Source organism: Mercenaria mercenaria, chromosome 3, assembly GCF_021730395.1.
Source record: "Mercenaria mercenaria strain notata chromosome 3, MADL_Memer_1, whole genome shotgun sequence".
In the NCBI taxonomy this organism is placed as follows: Eukaryota; Metazoa; Mollusca; class Bivalvia; order Venerida; family Veneridae; genus Mercenaria; species Mercenaria mercenaria.
The window spans coordinates 91,811,770-91,833,243 of NC_069363.1; the positions used below are offsets into that span (position 1 = coordinate 91,811,770).

General features: G+C 35.1%; 1 protein-coding gene across 3 annotated transcripts; it reads right to left on the minus strand.

The window, feature by feature from the left end:
• Positions 1-7,769: 7,769 nt before the first annotated feature.
• LOC123524050 (multiple epidermal growth factor-like domains protein 6) lies at positions 7,770-19,836 on the minus strand. 3 transcript variants are annotated; one of them, XM_045301927.2, is made up of 10 exons: positions 19,574-19,818; positions 18,294-18,513; positions 16,319-16,393; positions 13,307-15,748; positions 12,984-13,098; positions 11,824-12,005; positions 11,529-11,636; positions 10,532-10,699; positions 9,737-9,835; positions 7,770-9,546 (listed from the first exon to the last, which is right to left on the minus strand). In XM_045301927.2, exons 3-10 carry the CDS (start codon positions 16,359-16,361, stop codon positions 9,383-9,385), a joined length of 3,321 nt encoding a protein of 1,106 aa, XP_045157862.2. In that variant the 5' UTR covers positions 16,362-16,393; positions 18,294-18,513; positions 19,574-19,818; the 3' UTR covers positions 7,770-9,382. The 3 variants fall into 3 exon arrangements, with proteins under 3 accessions (XP_045157862.2, XP_045157861.2, XP_045157863.2); XM_045301926.2 differs by lacking the exon at positions 18,294-18,513 and having other exon boundaries at positions 19,574-19,817; XM_045301928.2 differs by lacking the exons at positions 11,529-11,636; positions 18,294-18,513 and having other exon boundaries at positions 19,574-19,836.
• Between the last annotated feature and the right edge of the window lie 1,638 nt (positions 19,837-21,474).

Here is a 21,474-nt window from a genome sequence, read left to right on the forward strand (position 1 = left end):
GAACGAAAAAAAAGCAGGGCATATTTGATTTGAACAATAGCAGCATTTCTATGTTTTGCCGTTCTATCTAAAATTGTTTTCATTTTGTATGTACATGCTTTTGATGTTCGTCAATACACCGAGAAAGTATCTATTTTACATAAACAATAATTATGAACATAATGATAAGTATTTTTGAAATAGAAGATTGGCTCTCTGTATAAAATTGCTCATGGACAATAGAAAGTTGTACTATACTGGGGAAAAAATATATATTTCTAAATACAGAAACCTCTGTAGAAAGTTTTGCCTTTTTCTCGCTAACAATTCGATATATCTATTGCAATTATATATGAAATACATAATTAAAAAATGAGAATGAAAATTTACACTAAGCACATTACATCAACTTAAAGGTGGCAGGGGAGTGCAGATTTGCGAATTCCACATTGACGTGTGGGTACCAGTGTTGAAATATCCATAGAAATCTCGTTTTTGCTTATTTTTCTTTGAAACTACTATGGACTATTGCAGATACTATAGACTACATAAAGACGACTCTCCGGTCCTATGCACCTGTCGCTTTCCATGCCAGATGTAGTGAAAATTGGCCAAATCACCCAAATTTTATAGACCAAAATTAGCCTAACCGGGCCTCACTTTGAACTCTGCCATTCATCCATTTTGTATTTTTAAATCCAATTTCGTAGCATATATGTATAGTGCGAACATAGATGCATACCCAGGTGGTGTGGAATGTGTCTCCCAACCACCACTTTATTTCCCTAATTTTCACTTGAAAAAAATGTGGATGGATGACAGCCGAGCGTCTGGCCGACTTTTTGTTCTGATGTTTATGTTTTAGCCTCAACCGGAAGTACGGAGCTAGGAATTTTAAAACACCCGCCGTGTAGAATCATTAACCGTTCCTCATTCCCCAGATATATTAAAGAATTAATAATGATAAATAACCAGTAAGATAGATATGCCTTTATATCTACCCTGTCCTGTTTATACAGAAAATCGACCGGGGCCAAACTACGAAACCGCTCCCCTGCCACCTTAAGTTTTTCAGATGTTTAAATAAAATAAAATGTAGCCTGTCCTGAATCCTAAGACACTTATAGTGATACCAACTGAACAAAAAGTATTGCCGTACCTTGCAAGATAGCCGGTGAATAAGCCAACTAAAGTGCCCACCCCTCCACGCAAAAATCAGCCAAAATTTGCATTCTGAATCAAAGTAACCCCGAAAAACTATTTACTGCCTTTAAAGTTAATTTCACACGATATTTACATTTTAAAGCCTTTCAAATGTTAAAAACCATGTACTTTTAACATAATTTTGGTATACAAATGCAGATTACCGTACTTATCCTATCGGACACCCCTTAAAGGCCACCCATCCATCATTGGGGCCACCCCAGCCATTATATAGCTTAATGGCATTGCTAGATATAGACACAGGTGTTGCTTTTAAACAAAATGGCATGAATAGTCATTATCTAGGCACTAATTTCTTCTTTTGGCCGTTTTATGATACGAATCGTACTGGCTGGGGGTCCTTAGCTTCATTATTATATGGCCACCTACTGCCATTTTGGGACTCGCTAGGCCGAATTTAGTACTCAGAAATGAATAAAAACCACTTAGGTTACAGTTCATTCCGTAATGGTTTAAATACATGCAAAAGTCATATTTGAGTGGTTGAAAATGTGCCATCTTCTTAAGTGGCAGGGGAGTTGCGATTCGCGATGTCATCATTTGACTGTGGGTCCAGTGTTGAAATATCCATATAATTGTGTTTTGCTTATTTTCTTGAAACACTATGGACTATTGGCTAGATACATATAGGACTCATAAATACAGTGACTCTCGGTCCTATGCACCTGTCGCTTTCCATGGCTAATTATAGTGGAATTTGCCAAATCACCAAATTTTATGCCAAATTACTAACTCCGGTCTCACTTTGACTCTGGCATTCATCCATTATTGGAATGTTAAAGTCCAATTTCGTTAGAATATGTATTCAGTGCGAACATAGATGCTACCAGTGGTGTGATGTGTCTCCCAACCACCACTGTATTTCTCTAATTTCACTTGAAAAAAATGTGGATGATTGACAAGCGAGCGTCTGGCCGCTTTTTGTTGATGTTTAATGTTTTATGTCTAAAACCGAAGTACGGAGCTAGATTTTAAAACAATCGCGTTGTAGAATCATTAATAACCGTTCCTTTCATTCCCCAGAATTTAAAGAATTAAAAATGATAATAAACAGTAATGTAGAATTGCCTTTTTCTACCATGTCATGTTTATACAGAAAATGATGGGCCAAACTACAAACGCACCTCACAACTAAAGGCTAAAACAGTTTAGAATTCCGTATTTGTAAAGTTTCCAATATTGCTTAATTGGTATATAAAGCATTTGTGTTTTATAACTTTAGGACATGTATATTCTACTAATGTACATGTATATAAAGTGAACCACTAAAGAAACAATACACTAGCCGCATACCTTCACTTGGCTGAAGAATGTCCTGGTCTAATTGTGATGTTTAAGGCAAATACATTAATGGCTTTGTTGCCGATGGACAAAAATGAGCCGTGCCATGAGAAAACCAACATAGTGGGTTTGCGACCAGCATAGATCCAGACCAGCCTGCGCATCCGCGCAGTCTGGTCAGGATCCATGCTGTTCGCTAGCAGTTTCTCTAATTGCTATAGGCTTTGAAAGCGAACAGCATGGATCCTGACCAGACTGCGCGGATGCACAGGCTGTCTAGATCCATGCTGGTCGCAAACCCACTATGTTGGTTTTCTCATGGCACGGCTCAAATCATTTAATCATTCCTAAGTATTGTTTTTGTCCGACATATGCTTTCCGAGGTTATTAGAACAAGAGAAAGTCACAAGAGTTGTGAACTAAACTGAAATATAGGATCATCTGAAAATTGTCACACGATATAAAAGTACACAAGATACAACGAATTGATTACAAAAAATACACTAACATTGTCAAGTACTCTTAGTTATATCTGAAGTACTAGTTGGGTAGAACTTGGCAAAGTACACAGACTCATTCAGTTAATTTATTTATCATAGTTTTATTACTTTTATTACAATCAATAGCTAATCGAAGCCTCATGATCTCATTTTTGTAAGGTTGAAAAAAGTATGCCATCTTCGAAATTGTCCTACATTCCTGACCTGATGTGGATAAATGTATGTTTCGACTAATATGACTAGGATAAAAACAAATTGTTTTTCATCTTTTTTTTCTTTATGCCCCTTTACTTTACTATTTTGTTTTTGTTTCTTTTTCTTAGTCTTATTTCTTCTCTTTCTTCTTCTTCTTATTCTTCTTACTTCTTTCTTTTTCCCGAATAATTTTGTATATACTGGAGTATCTTTCCCTATTGAATTTATTAAACGGGTTGAATGAAATAGTAAATGCAAGGCTGTGCTCAGTTTTTCATAAACCTAGTCTCAAAGGCCTTTCCACCTAGTAGTTGGGCACCAATAGTTGGTTGGGCAAAAGTATACCTATAGCCTTTCAGAAAAGTGTTGTTCGTAAAATATCGCGTCAAATCAGCAAATATTAAGATTCCACGATACCTTTGAGTTACAGTCGGTGCTAAATTACTGACAAGTAGTATTTCTTGAAAATAATGAAGTCGTCAATGATTTCTCAAAGACAATGGCACGCTCCAGTATCAAGGTCAAGATATTACGGATGTAAAGGTCAAGTACAACAGATTTTTTTTCATTTATTATAGCTTTGCGGGCTTCTCTTCAATAAACTTACCCATTATCTTTTAGTAATTTTGTTCCGATGATTAAATAAGGCTTCGAGGGGATTACTTTTATTTACACTGTCCCGTGTCTTTGGAACATGGTGGGGGTAAGAGTGAGGTTGGGTGTGCACCATAAACCGGTTTAAGCTCCCCAGTGGTGTTTTTGCCATTGACCGTTCCAAGGCGGTGCCCCACTGTGTTCCTTTGTTTGTTCGTTTTGTCCTCTTGTGTAGGATTTGTGTATGTGTGTGTGTTCCTTTGTTTGTTCGTTTTGTCCTCGTGTGTTGGCTTTGTGTGTGTGCACGTGTATGTGTGTGTGTGTGTGTGTGTGTGTGTGTGTGTGTGGTGTGCACGTCTGCGTGCTGTAGGTTCGTTTTGGGGAGGCTGCGATTTTGGTACGTGGCATTCCCTTTTGATATTTGTCTTTGTTTTTTTTTTCGTACGAACCGTCGATGCATTATCTAAAAAAACGACCATTTTCTTCATAATTTTATACCGGTACATTGTTTCAAGTCCACCTAGTTTGACTTACACTCAGTCGAACCAAGTCTGCTATTATGTTGCTTGGTTGCGTTCTATACTTTCATAGGATATTTTTTTATAGATTTCATTAATTATCACAACAGTAGCCCTTTAAGTGCCGTGTGGCGGCTATAAAATGTCTCCCCTTATTTGGATTCAGTGTTCCTTTAGGATAATTGTGTACGTTCATTTGTACTATAATGGATTTTCGCTTAAGCCGGTGCTAGAGGAAAGTGACGGGTGTTGTACATTTCATTACCTCTCATGAACAGACTCATTCAAACCGAGTCTGCTATTATGTTGCTTGGTTGCGTTCAATGCTTCCGAGGGATCTTTTCGTAGCTTTCATCACTGAGGACGGCTTCAAACTATCTTACATTGCTTACGACTTCTATCATTTGCTTTACATAAACGTCTTTGTTAGTTGAAGTTCTAATACCTTCTTTTTGACCTTTCAACCAAGGAACGCGAAAAAATTAACTATTTATACCATTTTTAAAAACCATTACAGAAAAGAATCAGTAATCTTTATTAAATGTCTATATATACACACACAACTAATACTTAATATGTCTTAATTCTAGTGCATTTTTATGATATCTTCCGGTTTCAAAATAAAGTCTTTCAAAACAAGATCAATATTAACTTTATAATTCTCCTTAAGGAGATTTAGTTGTGTAATTCTTTCCCTTCATTTCTTTCGTCCTGATTACATTGACTTCGGGATCGTGGAGTACATTCATTTTTACTATAGTAGAATTCTACTTGGGTCGGTGTTTGGGGCGTGAGAGGTGTTTCGCAGACTCAAATGGAGCCTGCTATTATGTTTTTGGGTTGTGTTCTATGCTTCCAAAAGATTTTTCACAGAATTTATGATTTCCTTAAACAACTACAGAACTGAAAAGTAGATCTACAGAAGAACTACAATGCTGAATATCTGACAAGATTCAATGAACACCAACAGGCTAGTCTTTTTGTCATATACAAACCATTTACTTTATAACGCTATTTCGACATTTTCTGGAATATCAGATACTTAGAGACTTATATTCCCATCAAGAGCTATATTTCTATATTCAAAGATAAAGTGAAAAAAAGCTTGTATGTAAGAAAGTAACCATTTATTAACTGAAAGCCACAAAATTAACTCCTTTTCACTTCTTTCTGTGTCATTTTCCAAGACTTAAAGTTCATAGCCGCCATTTTTATTTCGGATGCAATATGAGCATGCATGTTTCGTGCTACAAAAACATACTTAAACGTAGTAGAGTAAAAGAAAACACGATGCTATTAAGAAAGGGCACGAGGAAAGGAAAATAAGACAGGTAAGGACTATTTTTTGTAGTGGGCCTTCAAAATGTAATTCTAGCAAAACTGCATTTCATGTTTCATTGAATTTTGTTTATTTTGCTATTCTGCGTTGGGTATAGCAAGTTGAAATATTACTAAAAATTACTGCAGAAAAAAAACAGCTTTTGTTTTGAATTTTCACTATTCTTCACGCTGCATCAGTAAGATTGTTAGAATCAGTCGCATGTTTCATCGTTTTACACATATTTTGTTCCATATCGCCTCGCATACCAAGTACATGAACAATAAGGTGAATTGATTTTATTTCTTTAATGAACTGAATGAAATGGTACAGTATGAAAATAACATGGATCTGCGTCATGAGGGATTAACGTATCTGCCTTCAATAAAACGTCTTTAAACTTACATTGTCGGCTTCCGTGATGATCAAAGATAAAATAAAAGTGTATTCAGAGAAAATCGAACGCTCATTCCCTCCTTCCGCCTTTATATAGGCCGATTTTACAAACATTCTTTATCTTAATTTATACGATTAAAATGAAAATACATTGTGATTGAAATTGATAATTTCCCCCACACGTTGGTTTTTTGATACCAAGAGTAGTAAACACTGACGCAAAGACGAAATTCTCATGATTGTCAAAACCCCTAATGACTCGTTAATCTTCAAACTATCGTTTGGTAATTACTAAGATACGAGTGTTTGCATTCTTTGATACTGGTAGTTATAAAGACCCGTTGCTAAATACAACTTATTTGCTTCTTGGTATGGGTTAAATTACAGTTCTATCATCAGCGTAATATATTATCACTTTTACGTGAATAGAAAAAGAGGAAACTCCAAAGATAGCCAAAATGACAAAAAAAGAAAATGTGTCTGGCTCTGTTTAATTGAACCTGTTCATGAAGGATGGTGGAAATGCATGCTACCCGCCCACACTCCCTAGCCCCGGGTTGAGCAGAACTAATCAAACTGCATGTATTAATACATATTTTCTTTTCTTTTCGTTGATGGGAACCTTTCTTTCAAATTCATATAAATATAAGGGTATAGTTCAGCATATTACTTTCAGTTCCGTTTTGACTACATTTGAAAACTTTTTTATAACATTTTCTTACTGTCTAGGTAATTATAATTAAAGTGTTTCATATTTCCCTAAATAATATGTACACAGTTTTTTTTTAATTGCTCCGTCCACTTCTTGATACGTCGCAGCCTAATTGCATGAAATTTACATGTGTCTTCGTAACTTCACCGTAATCGACAACTCCGTCATTGTGACAATGTCCGGGGCAAAGACGCCATTCTGCGCAGTGGGAAACTTCACCTTAGGTATGTTACTCCAATTTTACTACCCTGGTATTGATGTCTAATTAATCTTTGATTGTATTTTCCCTGTAGTTGGTGAACATTTCATCGGGCAATGCCCTTTAAGAGTAAACTGGTCGTTTAAAAGATGTCAATGAATCCAGTTGTTTAGAATAATGTGTGAAATATTGTTATTGTTAAATGTGGTCATTTTCAGAACACATTTAAATATATGAATTTTATTCGAGTAATAGCATACCAATATTAATTTATATGAATTTAAAAATATTTCAGTGCATGTTACTGCACCCGTGGTACTGTAAATGACGTCATCTCAATTTGAGACTGAAACTAAATTAAATAGGTATAGATAACGGCTCAAATACTTTATGGTACTGTTTTACACATTAAAGGCTATCACCAATATCTGTCAATTTTTCACACTAATATGACGTAAATTGATTATAAAGATTAACGACTTTATTGATAATATCTACCACAGTTAAAAATGAAAGCATCATTATAGTTAAATACAAAAATTGATTAAGATTTGTCACGAACATTGTCAAATCGTGATCGGAAGTGTCAATTTTATAGGTTTTCAATTTGCGGTAATCGTTAAAGTACGATCTAATTGCAATTTCTTCGAAGAAGAATTCAGAACTTTGCGTAAATTTTGAATGCAAATCATTTTATAAGCATGATTAGATCAGGAAACGTTTTTAAACAACTGTTGAGCTAGATTTTGACTGACAAAGTTACTGTTATCTAATGGTACAGCTTTCACCAAAACAGACATCCCAAAAGACATTTCACAAATAGTGTAGGATCTATAAATGATATAAAGTAAAATCATGTTTTACAACACATTATGTTTTATTTTACAACACATTTTGTTTTATTTTACAACACATTATGTTTTGTTTTTCATACACTATCCATAACGACAAAAACTCTGACAGTGACTCGTTCACCTTTTTTCATGAAGATAAAATCGTCTTGTCATACCCTCCTGCTTAGGGAGAGCACAGATGTACGGATCAAGGGGTCGTATGTTCGATCCCCGGGTGAGGTGTATGTTCTCCGTGACGATTTCATAAAATACGTAGTTTCTGAAGTTATATATCTGAAATAGTGTTGAAAAACGGCTCTACACCCAAAACACACAATGAAATCGTCTCAAAATTTCTTTAAAGTGGTATGATATAAATATAAAATATAGTGCCAGTTTTGAATATATCTCTTCAAAAGTTCATGCTTGCAAAGTGTTTCTGTAAATCAAAGAAATTGTGATTCGGGCGAAGTATAAACGCCCGAGACCTTTTAAAAATGATGAAAGAAATAAAAGTCAGCACGGAGTTCTGTAAATATTTGATACTGGTTTACGGTAGTGGACTGGATTACGTATTTTCTGTACATGCTTTCAGCCATTCTTCAAGCATGAACGTAAAGCCAAGTGCTGGTTTGAGCCACATTATTGAAGAACGCCATACAAGAAATTGTAATCGCACTGAAATTGGAAATTGCCATTACGAACCCATTGTTTCTCAGATTCAGATATACACTTGATATGAATATCTGGGTGAATAAAGAAATTCAAACATTATAACCAAATTTTAGCAAATGAAAGCAAGAAAACCTTATATTAAATAAATATATATTCATATAGCAATGATTTACAAAACATCAAATATTCTCGTAGGAGTTATATCCCATGAAAGTCCAAAGATAAAGGGAGGTAAGCAGTAACGTCATTTTTTGCAGATGCATCATTTGTTATTTCTCGTGTGCAAAATTCAATCGTATGTTTAAGTTAAATGTATAAAATCATCATACAAAAAGTCCTATAAAAATATATTTCACTGAAAAACAAATCAAATTACGTAACTACAAAACAAAACTAATACCGAATATATGATCTGTACAAGTCTTCAGCGTTTTGTAGTCATATTTACAATTATATATATATACACACACACACACACACACACACCCATTTCGTCATTCGATGTCCTTGTTCCAAATAAAAACACATTTGCATTAGAAATCACTCATGTGGTGACCAGATTATGGCAATAAACAAAAAATACACAATTACACTCGCGAATAAAGTATACTACACATTACTATACATATTAAAATAAATTAATATATTAAGTATATAGAAATAAACGTGTATCTTGAACTTCCCCAAACTGTACGGTTGGCAACTCACCGACTGAAATTATTGCGGCTATCATGTTGTTCGTTATATTCAAACCAATCTGAGAACACAACAAAATGCCAGAGATTCACTTTAAACTAACGAATCAGATGCTGGAAATATACTAAAGGTTTTTGTCGAATTCTTGTAACTGTAACTCAGGATTTCATTTATTTCTAAGAATATCGAAGTCGGTAAATTTGACAGCACTGAAAACTTGTACCAGAGACAATATTATTTTTTTCAGGAATAGTGCTATTCTTTAAGGAAGTTCTACTATCTCGGTGTATCCCGAGCTTGTGCCAAACTGAAGCTCTTCATAGGCCGCTGGTGCAAACTGGAAACGTTTGTCTGTCTTCACCGGAGAAATGTTTGAGTATGTTTCAGTCTCTTGATCTTTACGGGCCGGTATTATGACCGATGGAGCTAAAAGATTTTAAAAAAGGTTATATAGATGCGGCTAGAACAAGATACGTTTCATTAAAACGTCAGAATTGTGAAAATAAACATTAAGTAAAAATGTATGTTCTGTAATGAACAATATAATATTCACTTATTTGTTTTACAGATCGAAGCCTACTAAAGGAACTAAAATGATACGATAATTAATGTTTACCTGATTCTGATCTGTTTATTTCAACATTTGTGTACATTCCCGGACCATTTGTCTCCAACTTATTTTGTGTCGGTCTATCATCTTGAAGATTTACACGACCTGTAAATAATGTTCATACTGTAAACTATTTACAGTCATGCAAACGTTTATTAAATGAACCATAGCTACAACCATTAAAAGAAATAAAGATTATGCTTCCGCATACTTGAAACACACCACTTGTTTGCATACAAAATAAACGCATTACCCGTTGTTCCCCGTTGAAACATGATTTTTACCCCTAAATGCAGGGACCATTAAACAGCATTAAACAATCCATTAAAATTTCAGGTCCCACATTTATCAACATTCAAAATCTTAGGCTTAAGCTTACGACTTCGCAAGTTTCTTTAAAATAACAAACGATTTACTGAAAATAACATTTTAGAATAATTATTTTGCTTTTAACCATAACACTGTAGTCGTTTTACTCTTTTTAACCTTAGTGAGATCTTTCTCACTTTTAACAACTCTTTACATGACGTCCGCCTATGCCATTCAGTCAGTGCACAGTATTCTGTAGACAGCAATATGTCGGACTCGAGCACTATTTCATTAAGAATGGGTACTAACATTTCCTGAGTTTATTAAACTATGATGGTACATGTATTACATGGAAATAGAAAAAGAATGAATTAAACAAACTCCCCGTTTTAATGTCTCTGTTTTACCTTGGTTGAATAAATGTTAAACTGGCATTAAAAGTGTATTATAAACATTTTAGACTAACAAATTTTACTGTTTTGCAGAAATTACCTATTTCACCTTCTTTGGCATTGCTAACTTCTTTTCCTGCCTCGTTGTTTCCATCAATTTTGTTTTCACTTTTCTTTAACTGTTGAAACACTTCTATAGGTTCGAAATATCCGGATATTACCACATCGTTATTGTTTGTATTTGAGTTTGGCATAGGTATTGCATCACCTGAAATTGTATTTGAAATTATAGGTTCTTGTTTATTCTGATGGAAAGAAAAATGTTTGAAACCAAATGCAAAGCTGTAATCAACTATTTTAACATAGGATATAACTATTATATGACTCATTAAACAGGTTGGCATGATATAGTGTAGGTATTGTTAACATCCTTTGCATGTGTGGATCGTGAATAGTTTTCTCAAGAGATCCAGATATTCCCATCCGCATCTACGACCTGCGACAAATTCTCTTTTCTACAAAATTAACATTAGGAGAATTATAATAAACGTAAGACTTTCTTTAAATAACTGTTTCGTTTAAGTCACGCAGGTCATTATGACGCCTTCGCCGCGCGCGAGACATCCTTCACTCCGGGTTTAAATTCCCATTCCGGTATGCAAGCCTTAACACACCCGGTACCATCTATCCTTCGTAAAATTTATATGGCAACCAAGTTTTACCAATATATCACACGATTTGGTGATAGAATTCAAAGTACAATCAATATAGATACCGACAAGTTACATAATAAAAATGTAAGGTATAACCCAAGAAGTCAGCGCAAAAGAAAACATCCAAGTTTTTTCTCAAACTCACTTTCGGAAAGGAACAGTAGTCAGAGCTCTTTAAAATGCATCAACATTGAATATATGAAAGAAAACACATTATTCTACATTATTAAAGCAAGACACTATTAAACAAAAACAAGCGACAACAAACACACGTCAGTCATATCAAATATAGGCAACAAGGCATATAACCCTATTGAATCGGCTAACACGAAAAACTAATATATTCTAAAGACACACAGTCAGTCATTTACAAATTACACGTACCATTCAATTTCTGCATCGTTTGTTTTGGTGGCGGTTTAATATAATCATCGTCTGTATCGGTATCCTCACCAGATTTCACATTGTTTTCTTCCTTATTGTCAACTACCACTGTAAGTTACCATATATAATTATTAGCTATACAACGTTATATTCTGAACAATGGTATGCGTATTAGATATGCACCAATTTTACATGCATCTGTCACGTTTCTGTTCCCTGTTTTTTGTTTTGTTTTTTTTTAAAGAGAAAAGAAAAAAAACACAGTCTACTTCTGACGTAAAAACTACATTTATACCTTCAAACTCCATATTATAGTACGTATTTTCGTCCACATACTCCTGTTTTGTAACTCGAGCATATCCATTTTCGCCTGCAGGGATAACCTCACTATAACGCTTTTCCGGTTCGAGTATCATCCCCTTATTTAAAGACTGGACGGATGGCAATCCCCGTCTGCCAACTGGTCTGGGTGATTTTCTACGGAGGAATCGAAAGTTATTTGTTAAAACTTTGAGTAATAATTAAGTGCTAAATGTTTAGCTGACGGAAGTCATATGAAACAGACACACCCTTTTCTAGATTTAATAAATTCCACGATGTTTCTTACTAGTAACGATTCTGTCTGTTTACAAATCAGAACTATTCGTATACTACTATGCTGTTGTTTTTTCACGTTTTTACTTTCTTTGGTAGTCTTTACTCTAGTTTCCTATCCTTGTATTTCTACACGACCAGGTTGCATTGATTACGTTCTTTATTTTTCATCATGTTCTTTACTTTATTTTTGCATCCTTGAATTTCTACACAAACTAACGCGTCATGGTTATGTTCTTTACTTTATTTTTACATCTTACAGAATTTCGAAACGAACTTACATGGTGTGGTAAGACGATTTAACACGCGGTGATCACGTTCTTTATTTTTGCATCCTTGATTGTCTACACAAACTAACTTGCAGGGGTCATGTTCCTTATTTTTGCACCTTTGAATTTCTACACGAACTAACGCAGAGTGGTCAACTTTACTTTATTTTTGCATCATTAATGTCTACACGATATACCACGCAGTGATCACGTTCTCAACTGTATTTTTTGGGCATCCTTGAATATCGACACCACCTTACGCGAAGTGATCACATTCCTTACTTTATCTAATATTTAGAGGTTATTTTTATTTAGCTTTATACTCAGATTACATGTTTTAATATAACATTTTGGTTTTGCAACATGAAGACCGCGAATCATCCAATTCTAAACTAAACCAGGTCATTTAGATGTCTCAAGAAAATATCAAAATCAAAAGTTACAAACCAAAAATACGTTAGATATAATAATAATACCATGCATAATGAAATAGAATTGTTTATATACTGATTTGTTTTTACTGAATTCTTTTCTTTTGTAATTGCGCAAGGTTTGTTTTAATCGTAATTCAGATTCAAGGAAGGTAACTTACATTCTTGCATACAAACATCGACACAATATGATCAGAAATGCAACTCCAAGGACAAGTCCGACAGAAACACCAACAACAGAAGCTAAAGTTACATAATCAAGCAACTCCTCTTCATCTGAAAAATATGTTTCTGTTTTAACAAATATTAAAATCAAAGCATATATAAATGTACTGTTGTTAAATAGCAATATGTTACAATATTACTTTAATATTTAATGCATATCTTATTGTTTGAAATAATAGATATTACGGTTCATTTTAAAAACATTAAGAATAAGTTATCAGCGTGTTATCAATTGATCTTGTTATAAATAACTACTTACCAACTTCTTTCTTGAATGAACATGGCAGACATGCGCCATCGTCTTTATTGCAGCACTCACATGACGAGTGACATTCTTTCTGGCAACTCTCTCCCCAGAAACCAGAACGGCAGATTTCGCATACACCATTTGTACGTGTGCATGCCAGGCAAGACTTGTCTGTACATCTATCCTCACACGTGATGCCCCAAAAACCCTGTTTACAGGCTTGACAGTGACCATTAAATTGGTCGCAGATCTTACAGTTTTCTTCAGTGCATGTTTGATTGCAGTGATACCCCCAATTCCTCTCCCAGCAACTATTACATTGACCTGTCCACTTATCGCAACCTCCCCAGCAATCAGGAGGACATTCGAGATCGCATCCGTCTCCCCAATAGTTTGTCTTACAAGTGATACAGTTTCCACTAAATTTCGAGCATTCAATACAGGAAGAGTTGCACAACTTTTCGCAGTTTAATCCCCAGTGGCCTGTGATGCATTCATTGCACTCACCAGTCCATTTGTTACATGTGGTACCTTGACAAAATTCAGTATCGCAGGTATTGTTGCAAGCTTTATCGAAATGGCCAGGTTTGCATTCCATACAGAGACCAGTCGATCTGGAGCACACTGAACAGTTCCCATTTAGGCATTCTTGATCACAGCTACTTCCCCATAATCCTGCCTTGCATTCCAAACACAGTCCATTACTTTGATCGCACTGGCTCCCTTTGCAACCACTTACATCACACGTTTCACTACAGCTGATACCCCAGTAACCCGTTATGCATTTTGTACATATAATACCTTTGTCCATATCACACTCGGTCTGAACACAATTTGAAAGAGCATCACCTGAGAATAAACATTTTCCTGAACAGTCTTCACCCCACATACCTTCCATGCATTTGATGCAGTTACCATTATATAAATCACAGGCTCTGCATCCTTCCAAACAAACTTCAGAACAGTCATCCCACCAGAACCCTTCAGTGCAACTTGAACACTTTCCAAACATATCACATCCATTTTGACAATTATCTGGACAAACGCTTTCACAAGTTTCTCCCCACAATCCAGTACTGCACTTTCTGCATTTCCCATTGTTTATATCACATTCATCACAATATTGTCCGCATTTTTCCCAACATCCGATACCCCAGTATCCAGTTTCACATTTCATACAAGTACCAGTATTTTTATCGCATTCACATCCCTGACAAACACGATCACAGTCTGTTCCCCAAGTACCACTTCTACAAACATCACAGTTACCAGTTTCTTGATCACAAGATTGACTGCAGTTAAGAGAGCAACTTTTGTCACATAAACTTCCCCAGTGTCCAGCTGGACACATATCGCAAACACCTGTGATCCGATTGCACCCAGCAAGACACTTAGCATCGCAACTGTTTTGACAATGGATTCCATACAGGCCAGTCTTACAATCTATACAGTGGCCAGAGTGCCGGAGGCAACCACTTCTTCCACATTCATAATCACAAGCAGAACTACAATTAGAATCCCAAAAGCCCTCAAAACACTCTTCACAAACCCCAAATTCTCGATTGCACATGCAATGACCAGCACATGTGTTATTGCATAATGTTCCCCAACTTCCTTGTGAACAAGCAATACAGTGGCCGCTCATTTGCTCACATTCTCCTTTACATGTGCTTTTGCATGTCTCATTACAGTGCATTCCCCAGAAACCAGGAAGACATACGCCACATTCACCTGTTTCTCTTGAACAATTAGCAAATACACACTCTTTAGGGCACACATTTTCACACATGTCACCCCATGATCCTTCTTTGCAGAAGTTGCAAAAGCCCTCAAATTGTGTGCATCCGTCCTGACAAGCCGTGTCACAAGTTTCGTTGCAACCTTCACCCCAGTATCCTAAATGACATGAAAAACATTCTCTTCCTTCGTACTGTGTACACGTGTAATTACTGCAGTTTGACATATTACACGGGATCGTGCAATTGCTTCCCCAGAATCCGTCGATACATTCGTAGCAAGACCCGTCGAACATATTACATTGGTCTGATTCACAGTTTTCTTCACAATTTTCTGAGCAATTGTCTCCCCAAAATCCAGACTCACAGAGCGTGCAATTACCGTCATCCTTATCACATGTAAAACAGTGTTCTATACAAGTCTCTGTGCAGTTAACACCATGGTGACCGTCTTGGCAAACTCTACAGCTGCCTGTTGTATGTTCGCATTCAAAGCAGTTTTCATCTGTACAATTAGTACAATTTGGTCCCCACATACCAAAGTTGCATTCATTACAATCACCGGTTGTTCTGTTGCATGTCAAACATCCAAAGGGGCAGGCTTGATCACATGTCGTGTTCCAGTAGCCGTCTGTACAAGAAATACATTCACCAGTAAGGTCGTCGCATCCTAGGTAATCGCAGTTAACATTACAACCATGGGTTACTCCATAGATTACTACAAAACGATAAAAAAAAATTCTTTTGGTCATGAGGTAAATTTGTAAACCGTGGTAGAATTTAGAGCGTACTGCAAAATTATCAAAATGAATCATCTGAACTTTAAGGGTGTTTTATCTGTTTGCAAAAGTATGGTTAGCACGTACGTGAAATGGCAGAGTTTATTACATCAGGAATATGTTAGAACGTTCTCATCAAGAGGCAATCTATGCAAATTAAAAGGAAAAACTTTTAAACTGAAAGGTAATTACTGACGTTTAAAGAATTGTCATATTTATTAAAGGCTATTACAGTGAAAATACATTGTATGTAATGTAACCGAGTTGATGATAGAAGTATTGTCTCGCTCCTTGACCCTGTGCAATACCATAAACACTTGATGACCATTTTTTAGAACTAAAAGAAGGAATCATGTTTCAGGGAAGAAAAGTATCAGTTGAGCTTGATGCAAATTCGGTCACTTCCTTGGTGTTATAAATCATTAATAATAACCCTGTAACCGAATCTTTTAACTATTTGTATGGATCATTTTTTACACGACGCACTTAAATTATCATTCTCATCTTACCAAAAGCTGACGCTAGTAGAAGGAGGTGTCTGGCTGGCTGCATGTTTTGACAATGTATTTTGCAGTATCAGTTACCTGAAAACACAACTATATCGTTTAATAGGCAGATCTTTTACAATTTAATGAGGACATTTATCTTTTACGTAAAAGGACACATATTAGAAAAAGTAGCAATAATAAGAAACATAACTCATTGATTGAATATGCGTTTAAAGGTATCCGACACACAAATAAGCAAGTTCTATATAACAGTGCTATTAAAATATATCAAATATTGATGCCTGGTAAGGTCATATAATTTTGGTAACATTTGAAAGTGTATTGTCTGCTGAAAAAGAAAATATAAGTTACATGACAAAAATATGTTATAAAATGTTTATTTTTTTTACTTTACTTTTAGTTTTTTACGATACTTCAACAGAAATCCAGTTATTACAGAGTACGATTGTAAAAAGACATGACTGTAATGATACTTGCATATAATTTATGGTCAACTAATTTACTAATTCTTGTTCAACAGATGTAACTTTTTCAAATGATACCAAAATGAAAAACATGGGGTCACCCGGCATCGAAATTTTATCTATCTGTGGATCGGATACCTTAATTGTACTATTAGCTCACTTTGGTCTCTCTTGATGGGCTCTTTGCTAGCAATCGTTTTACACCTTCCCTCAAAGACATTCGTCACCTGTGAGTGTCGAAGGCAAAAAATATCTCTAAAAAATGTTTTTCTTTAAACCACCCCGTCACAATTTAGGTCATGTGACGTCTTTCCATCTTTTATGATTAGGAAGATTCCATGTGCCTATATGCGTGGTGGCCAGTCCACTTGAACTTTTGTCATCGTACACACGGGGAATATCGCTCGATTCAGATAACATTTTGCTTATGGTATCCCCATTAGTGGGATACCATTAGTTGTAGATATTGATAAAATAAAACAAATGTGTCAAAGACAGGAAAATTGGTGTTGTCCTACCCACAAAGCGTCTGCCAGACACACTTGATACTTTTCTCTTACACTTCAACCAAATAGTTTTTCACAAACCAAATGTGTAGGTAGCGTATGCATTGGAATTTAGACGTTTGAAGAGACGTTTCTTGCCGAGGAAAGCACTAGTTTTTCTGTCTTCGACGCTTTTCATTTTATTAAAATCTATCCAATAACACGGACATTACGAATAGAAATGTTACATGTATCAAGTGATTTTCTCCGTATGTACGGCACTTTAAACTCACTTTGGATGGCCTCCCTGCTTAAGAGCAAGTATTGACACCAAAAGCGGCTCGAACCAACATCAACGAATGATGAAGTTTCCGATGAAAGTGACCTTAAAAATCATATCTCTGAGTCTGCAGACTTTTATTTCATCGCAGCATAAGACTCTATATGGTGTCGATCAACCTTAAGAGATAAAACGTCAATTCGCACCTGTGGGGTGTAACGTTATATCCAAAACATTGTATGAAGTTACCATATATGAATGCGAACATCAAACAGGTCGAAGTAATGTGACTAGAATTTAAACTTCGTTTTCATTTAATGCATGATACAAGATTATATGAGTTGTCTTCTTTTTTAACCATATTACAACCTTACATTCAAATTCTAGGACAACTCGAAAGGCTTAGAATTCGGTAAATATGATGAATAGAATTTGAAGCATGTTTCATTCGGACTTTAAGAAACAAAGTATTTTGCTTAATTTTAGTGTACTTTCATACGACTAAATTTCTATCCATTTGCACAGTTTCAGATATCTCTGAATTTCCATTAGTATGTAGCATTTCAAATTAGCGAAAATATATTAGTACTTTGTTATTAAGTTTACCTAACTGTGTATTCAACTGTGTATGAATACACGTGTTAGAACAACTACGTTGTGAAAAATTAGTTCTTAGCACGCGGTCTCTCATAATGAAAATCAACACAATTTTTTATGAAAAACTTTCTCATAACGATGAATCTTACATGAAATAGTTATCACGAGGCATAAAAGGGATGAAAGAATCTAGTCTCTCGGTGGATTTCCTTGTCTTGTGCAGGCGGATGGCGGGCACTGTTTTTTCTGAGCTATTACCCAGAACGATACAATACAACTTTCAGTTAGAAGATGTTGACATTGCCTTTCCGTCAAGAAATTTGGATAAGTGTTTGGTCGTAAATATTTGGTTATCTTACATATACGAGGCTGAAATATATATGCGTAAGTGCAAAAAAAATGAAAATTAAATATATTCATTTACGCTTCTAGGAACTTAATTAGACATTTTTTTTAAAAAGGCTTGTTTCACCTACAAACAAAACAGGGATTAATAAATTATAGTTTCTGTATGTGAAAGGTATGACTATCAGGGTTTTTCATTTTTAAATTTTCAAAATTACCTTCTTATTTGAATTTTGAAATGTACTGCCGAAATATGTAACAAGACATTATTTCAAACTGGATACAAATTACGTTACAAGTCTATCATTGTCTTCATAGCATAAATTTCAATACAATTTCCTTAATCTTAGTATATCTCGTGTGCTATTTTGAAAGATATGATTCTTTTTTGTGAAAATCATTTAATATTCATTGATCTCTACTTAATAAAAATGCTTTGAGGTCAACTGACATTTGCATACATGTACATACCGATTTTCTCCTGTCCACAGATTGAAAATAGATAACAGTGAGAAAGACTTTGGAAAATGCATATGCTTATGATAAACTTTGTAATTTCAGACTTTACAAGAAAGTGTACTTCGAGGGCTGAGCGCGAAACTATTGTAACTGTATATGAATAAAGAACAAGATACAATAGTTTCGCGCTCAGCCCACGACTTGTTATGGAAACTGGATGTAATAGGGTATGAAAATTTTATTACAGGAAAAAATTTGGTAAAATTGTTGGAGGCAAACATTCAAATAGACAAACAGATATGTAAATAAGCATGTAAAATTATTGTATAACATAATGATTTTTCATTATAAAAAAAAACTGTATATTAATTTTATTGCATTATGCGAAAATGAAAGCGAATAAAACAAAATATAAGGAAATGTTTTTTCGATTTGAAACAACAACAAAAATCCCCGTATTCTACTGTGCTGTTCCGTACAATTTTAATATAAAGTTTTTTTCCCTATAATGCTCGAAAAATAGCTGTTTTATTTATAATTAAAATATATATGTAAAAATGTGTAAACAATCGTATTACGCGTTATTTAATTTATTTCGTATATTACTTAAAATGATTATAAATACCTTTATTTAGTCCAAACTGCTATCTACTTGATCCGATCCAATTTTGAACAAAACTACCCCTATTTTGACAATAATTTCTTTGAGTTTCTTTCTCAGACTCCAGGCGCCGACTTTTCAGGTCACAACAAGAACATCGAACCGCAAAGTCCCCATTAGATAACCGCAAGAGCTATTGTCATGACAATGTTATTGCACTACCGCACCGGCTTAACGTCAGACTGTAATAAACATGCGAAAAACTGAAACTGATACTTAAATGGTGAGCATTTCATTTTTCATATATATTTGTATAAAACGTTAGTTTAACAATACGACTTATGTTAAAAGATATTAGTGATGCAAATTGCCATCGCATGACAGGACAAAATTGTATACAAACTTGAAACATTATCCTTAGAGTTCGTGGGTGAAAAAAGTCATTTGGTTTACAAAGTAGCGCATACTGATGCGCCCAGATAAAAACGCTTTGTTTGTGTGGGCTTTGGACGAAATAATTTCACAATATTAAGACCCCGTTAATTCAACACCTCTGATTAATACTGAGAACAAGAATTTGTTATTTTTTGTTGGCGTCAAATGATTGGGCCTGTGGAATTTACAGTCACGTCCAGAATCCCCCGTTCCTATATAAAGGTTGTGCGCACCCTTTGACCGCTTTCCTCTATGATGAATGTGCAAATGATACATTTACTACATTCGACGATTTGTGTAGTCAATACATATAATTAAAAAATATAAAAGCAATAGTAAATATTAAAAGAACTTCAGCTCCAAAAAAGAACAAAAATAACAAGCGACATCAAGTGGTGCAGACGGGTTATTTGTGTGTGATCTTTATATGCGACCTTCGGCATCTTAAAACAGATGTAAGTAACGACATTGTTACATTGTCAATGGGAATGCCTAGACGGTGCGATGAAATTTGGATTTAGAACATATGGACATCATGTCTTTGCTAAGCGATGTATATTTCTATATCTGAAATATCTGTACAGTTATATGTGCACACTGAAATCAGTATAATTTGTGTTTTGCCTGCAAAGTAAGCTCAGCATCTCACGGGAAAAAAACACGTACGCGGCACACGTGTGACAGCCATTTTCTGATATTGTCTACTTCCAACTGAGAACTTTATTCATCAACAATTCTAGTCTGAACATTAGATTAAGACTCAAAAACGTTTAATTCTTCTTTTTTTGTGTCTCTTACATCAGAATGTAATGAAACTTTGCAGAAGTGTGCTTTCTCCAAGTCAGGGAAATTATAGCGGCATATATAGCAACTACTAGAATAACTAAAGTTATTGCGAATTGAAATTTTAAGTTCATTATGTCAAGTTCGATTTAGACGTTACGGATCAAGATTATGCATAACTTTCAATTGTGTGTATGTGCACCTGATTACAATTCTTTAATTAGAAACTTACATTTCTTGGGGTTTGTCTCCTGTTTTTTGGTTGTACAGTGAGATGATTGCACATCGGCACAGAAACGTAAACCCTTTCATTGATTGATTTAAATCATATAAATTTAACTAGACACTTAAAAGGTGACTTTACATTCTTAAGGGTCATTTAACTTTTTCTGTATCGATGCATTTTTGAGAGAAAGTAATCAGCAGGTGAGATAATGCGTGAATGCATACCTGTCCATTTACAACAGATGTTTATTCTGTACATTGTTAATTTGTTTGAAAGAGTTACGTCATTTACCTACGGAAAGCCTATCAGAGCCTTCGTGATGTTGCCCACATTCATGTAGATGCCGACTGTGACAATAAGACGCGACTTTACGATATTACAACAGGACAATGCCACGTGACATTACAATAACGAGATATGACAGGTATGTATAAAAACATTGCGACGCGACGCAGAACAATACGCAGAATTTCGCGTCGCG

Excerpts from the sequence above, each read along its gene's own strand:
- LOC123524050 (XM_045301927.2), bottom strand. The coding sequence starts at position 16,361 with ATGCAGCCAGCCAGACACCTCCTTCTACTAGCGTCAGCTTTTG. Across the intron at positions 13,099-13,306 it reads TTCATTCAAGAAAGAAGTTG|ATGAAGAGGAGTTGCTTGAT; the intron begins GTAAGTAGTTAT and ends CATATTTTTCAG. Across the intron at positions 11,637-11,823 it reads CTATAATATGGAGTTTGAAG|TGGTAGTTGACAATAAGGAA; the intron begins GTATAAATGTAG and ends GGTAACTTACAG.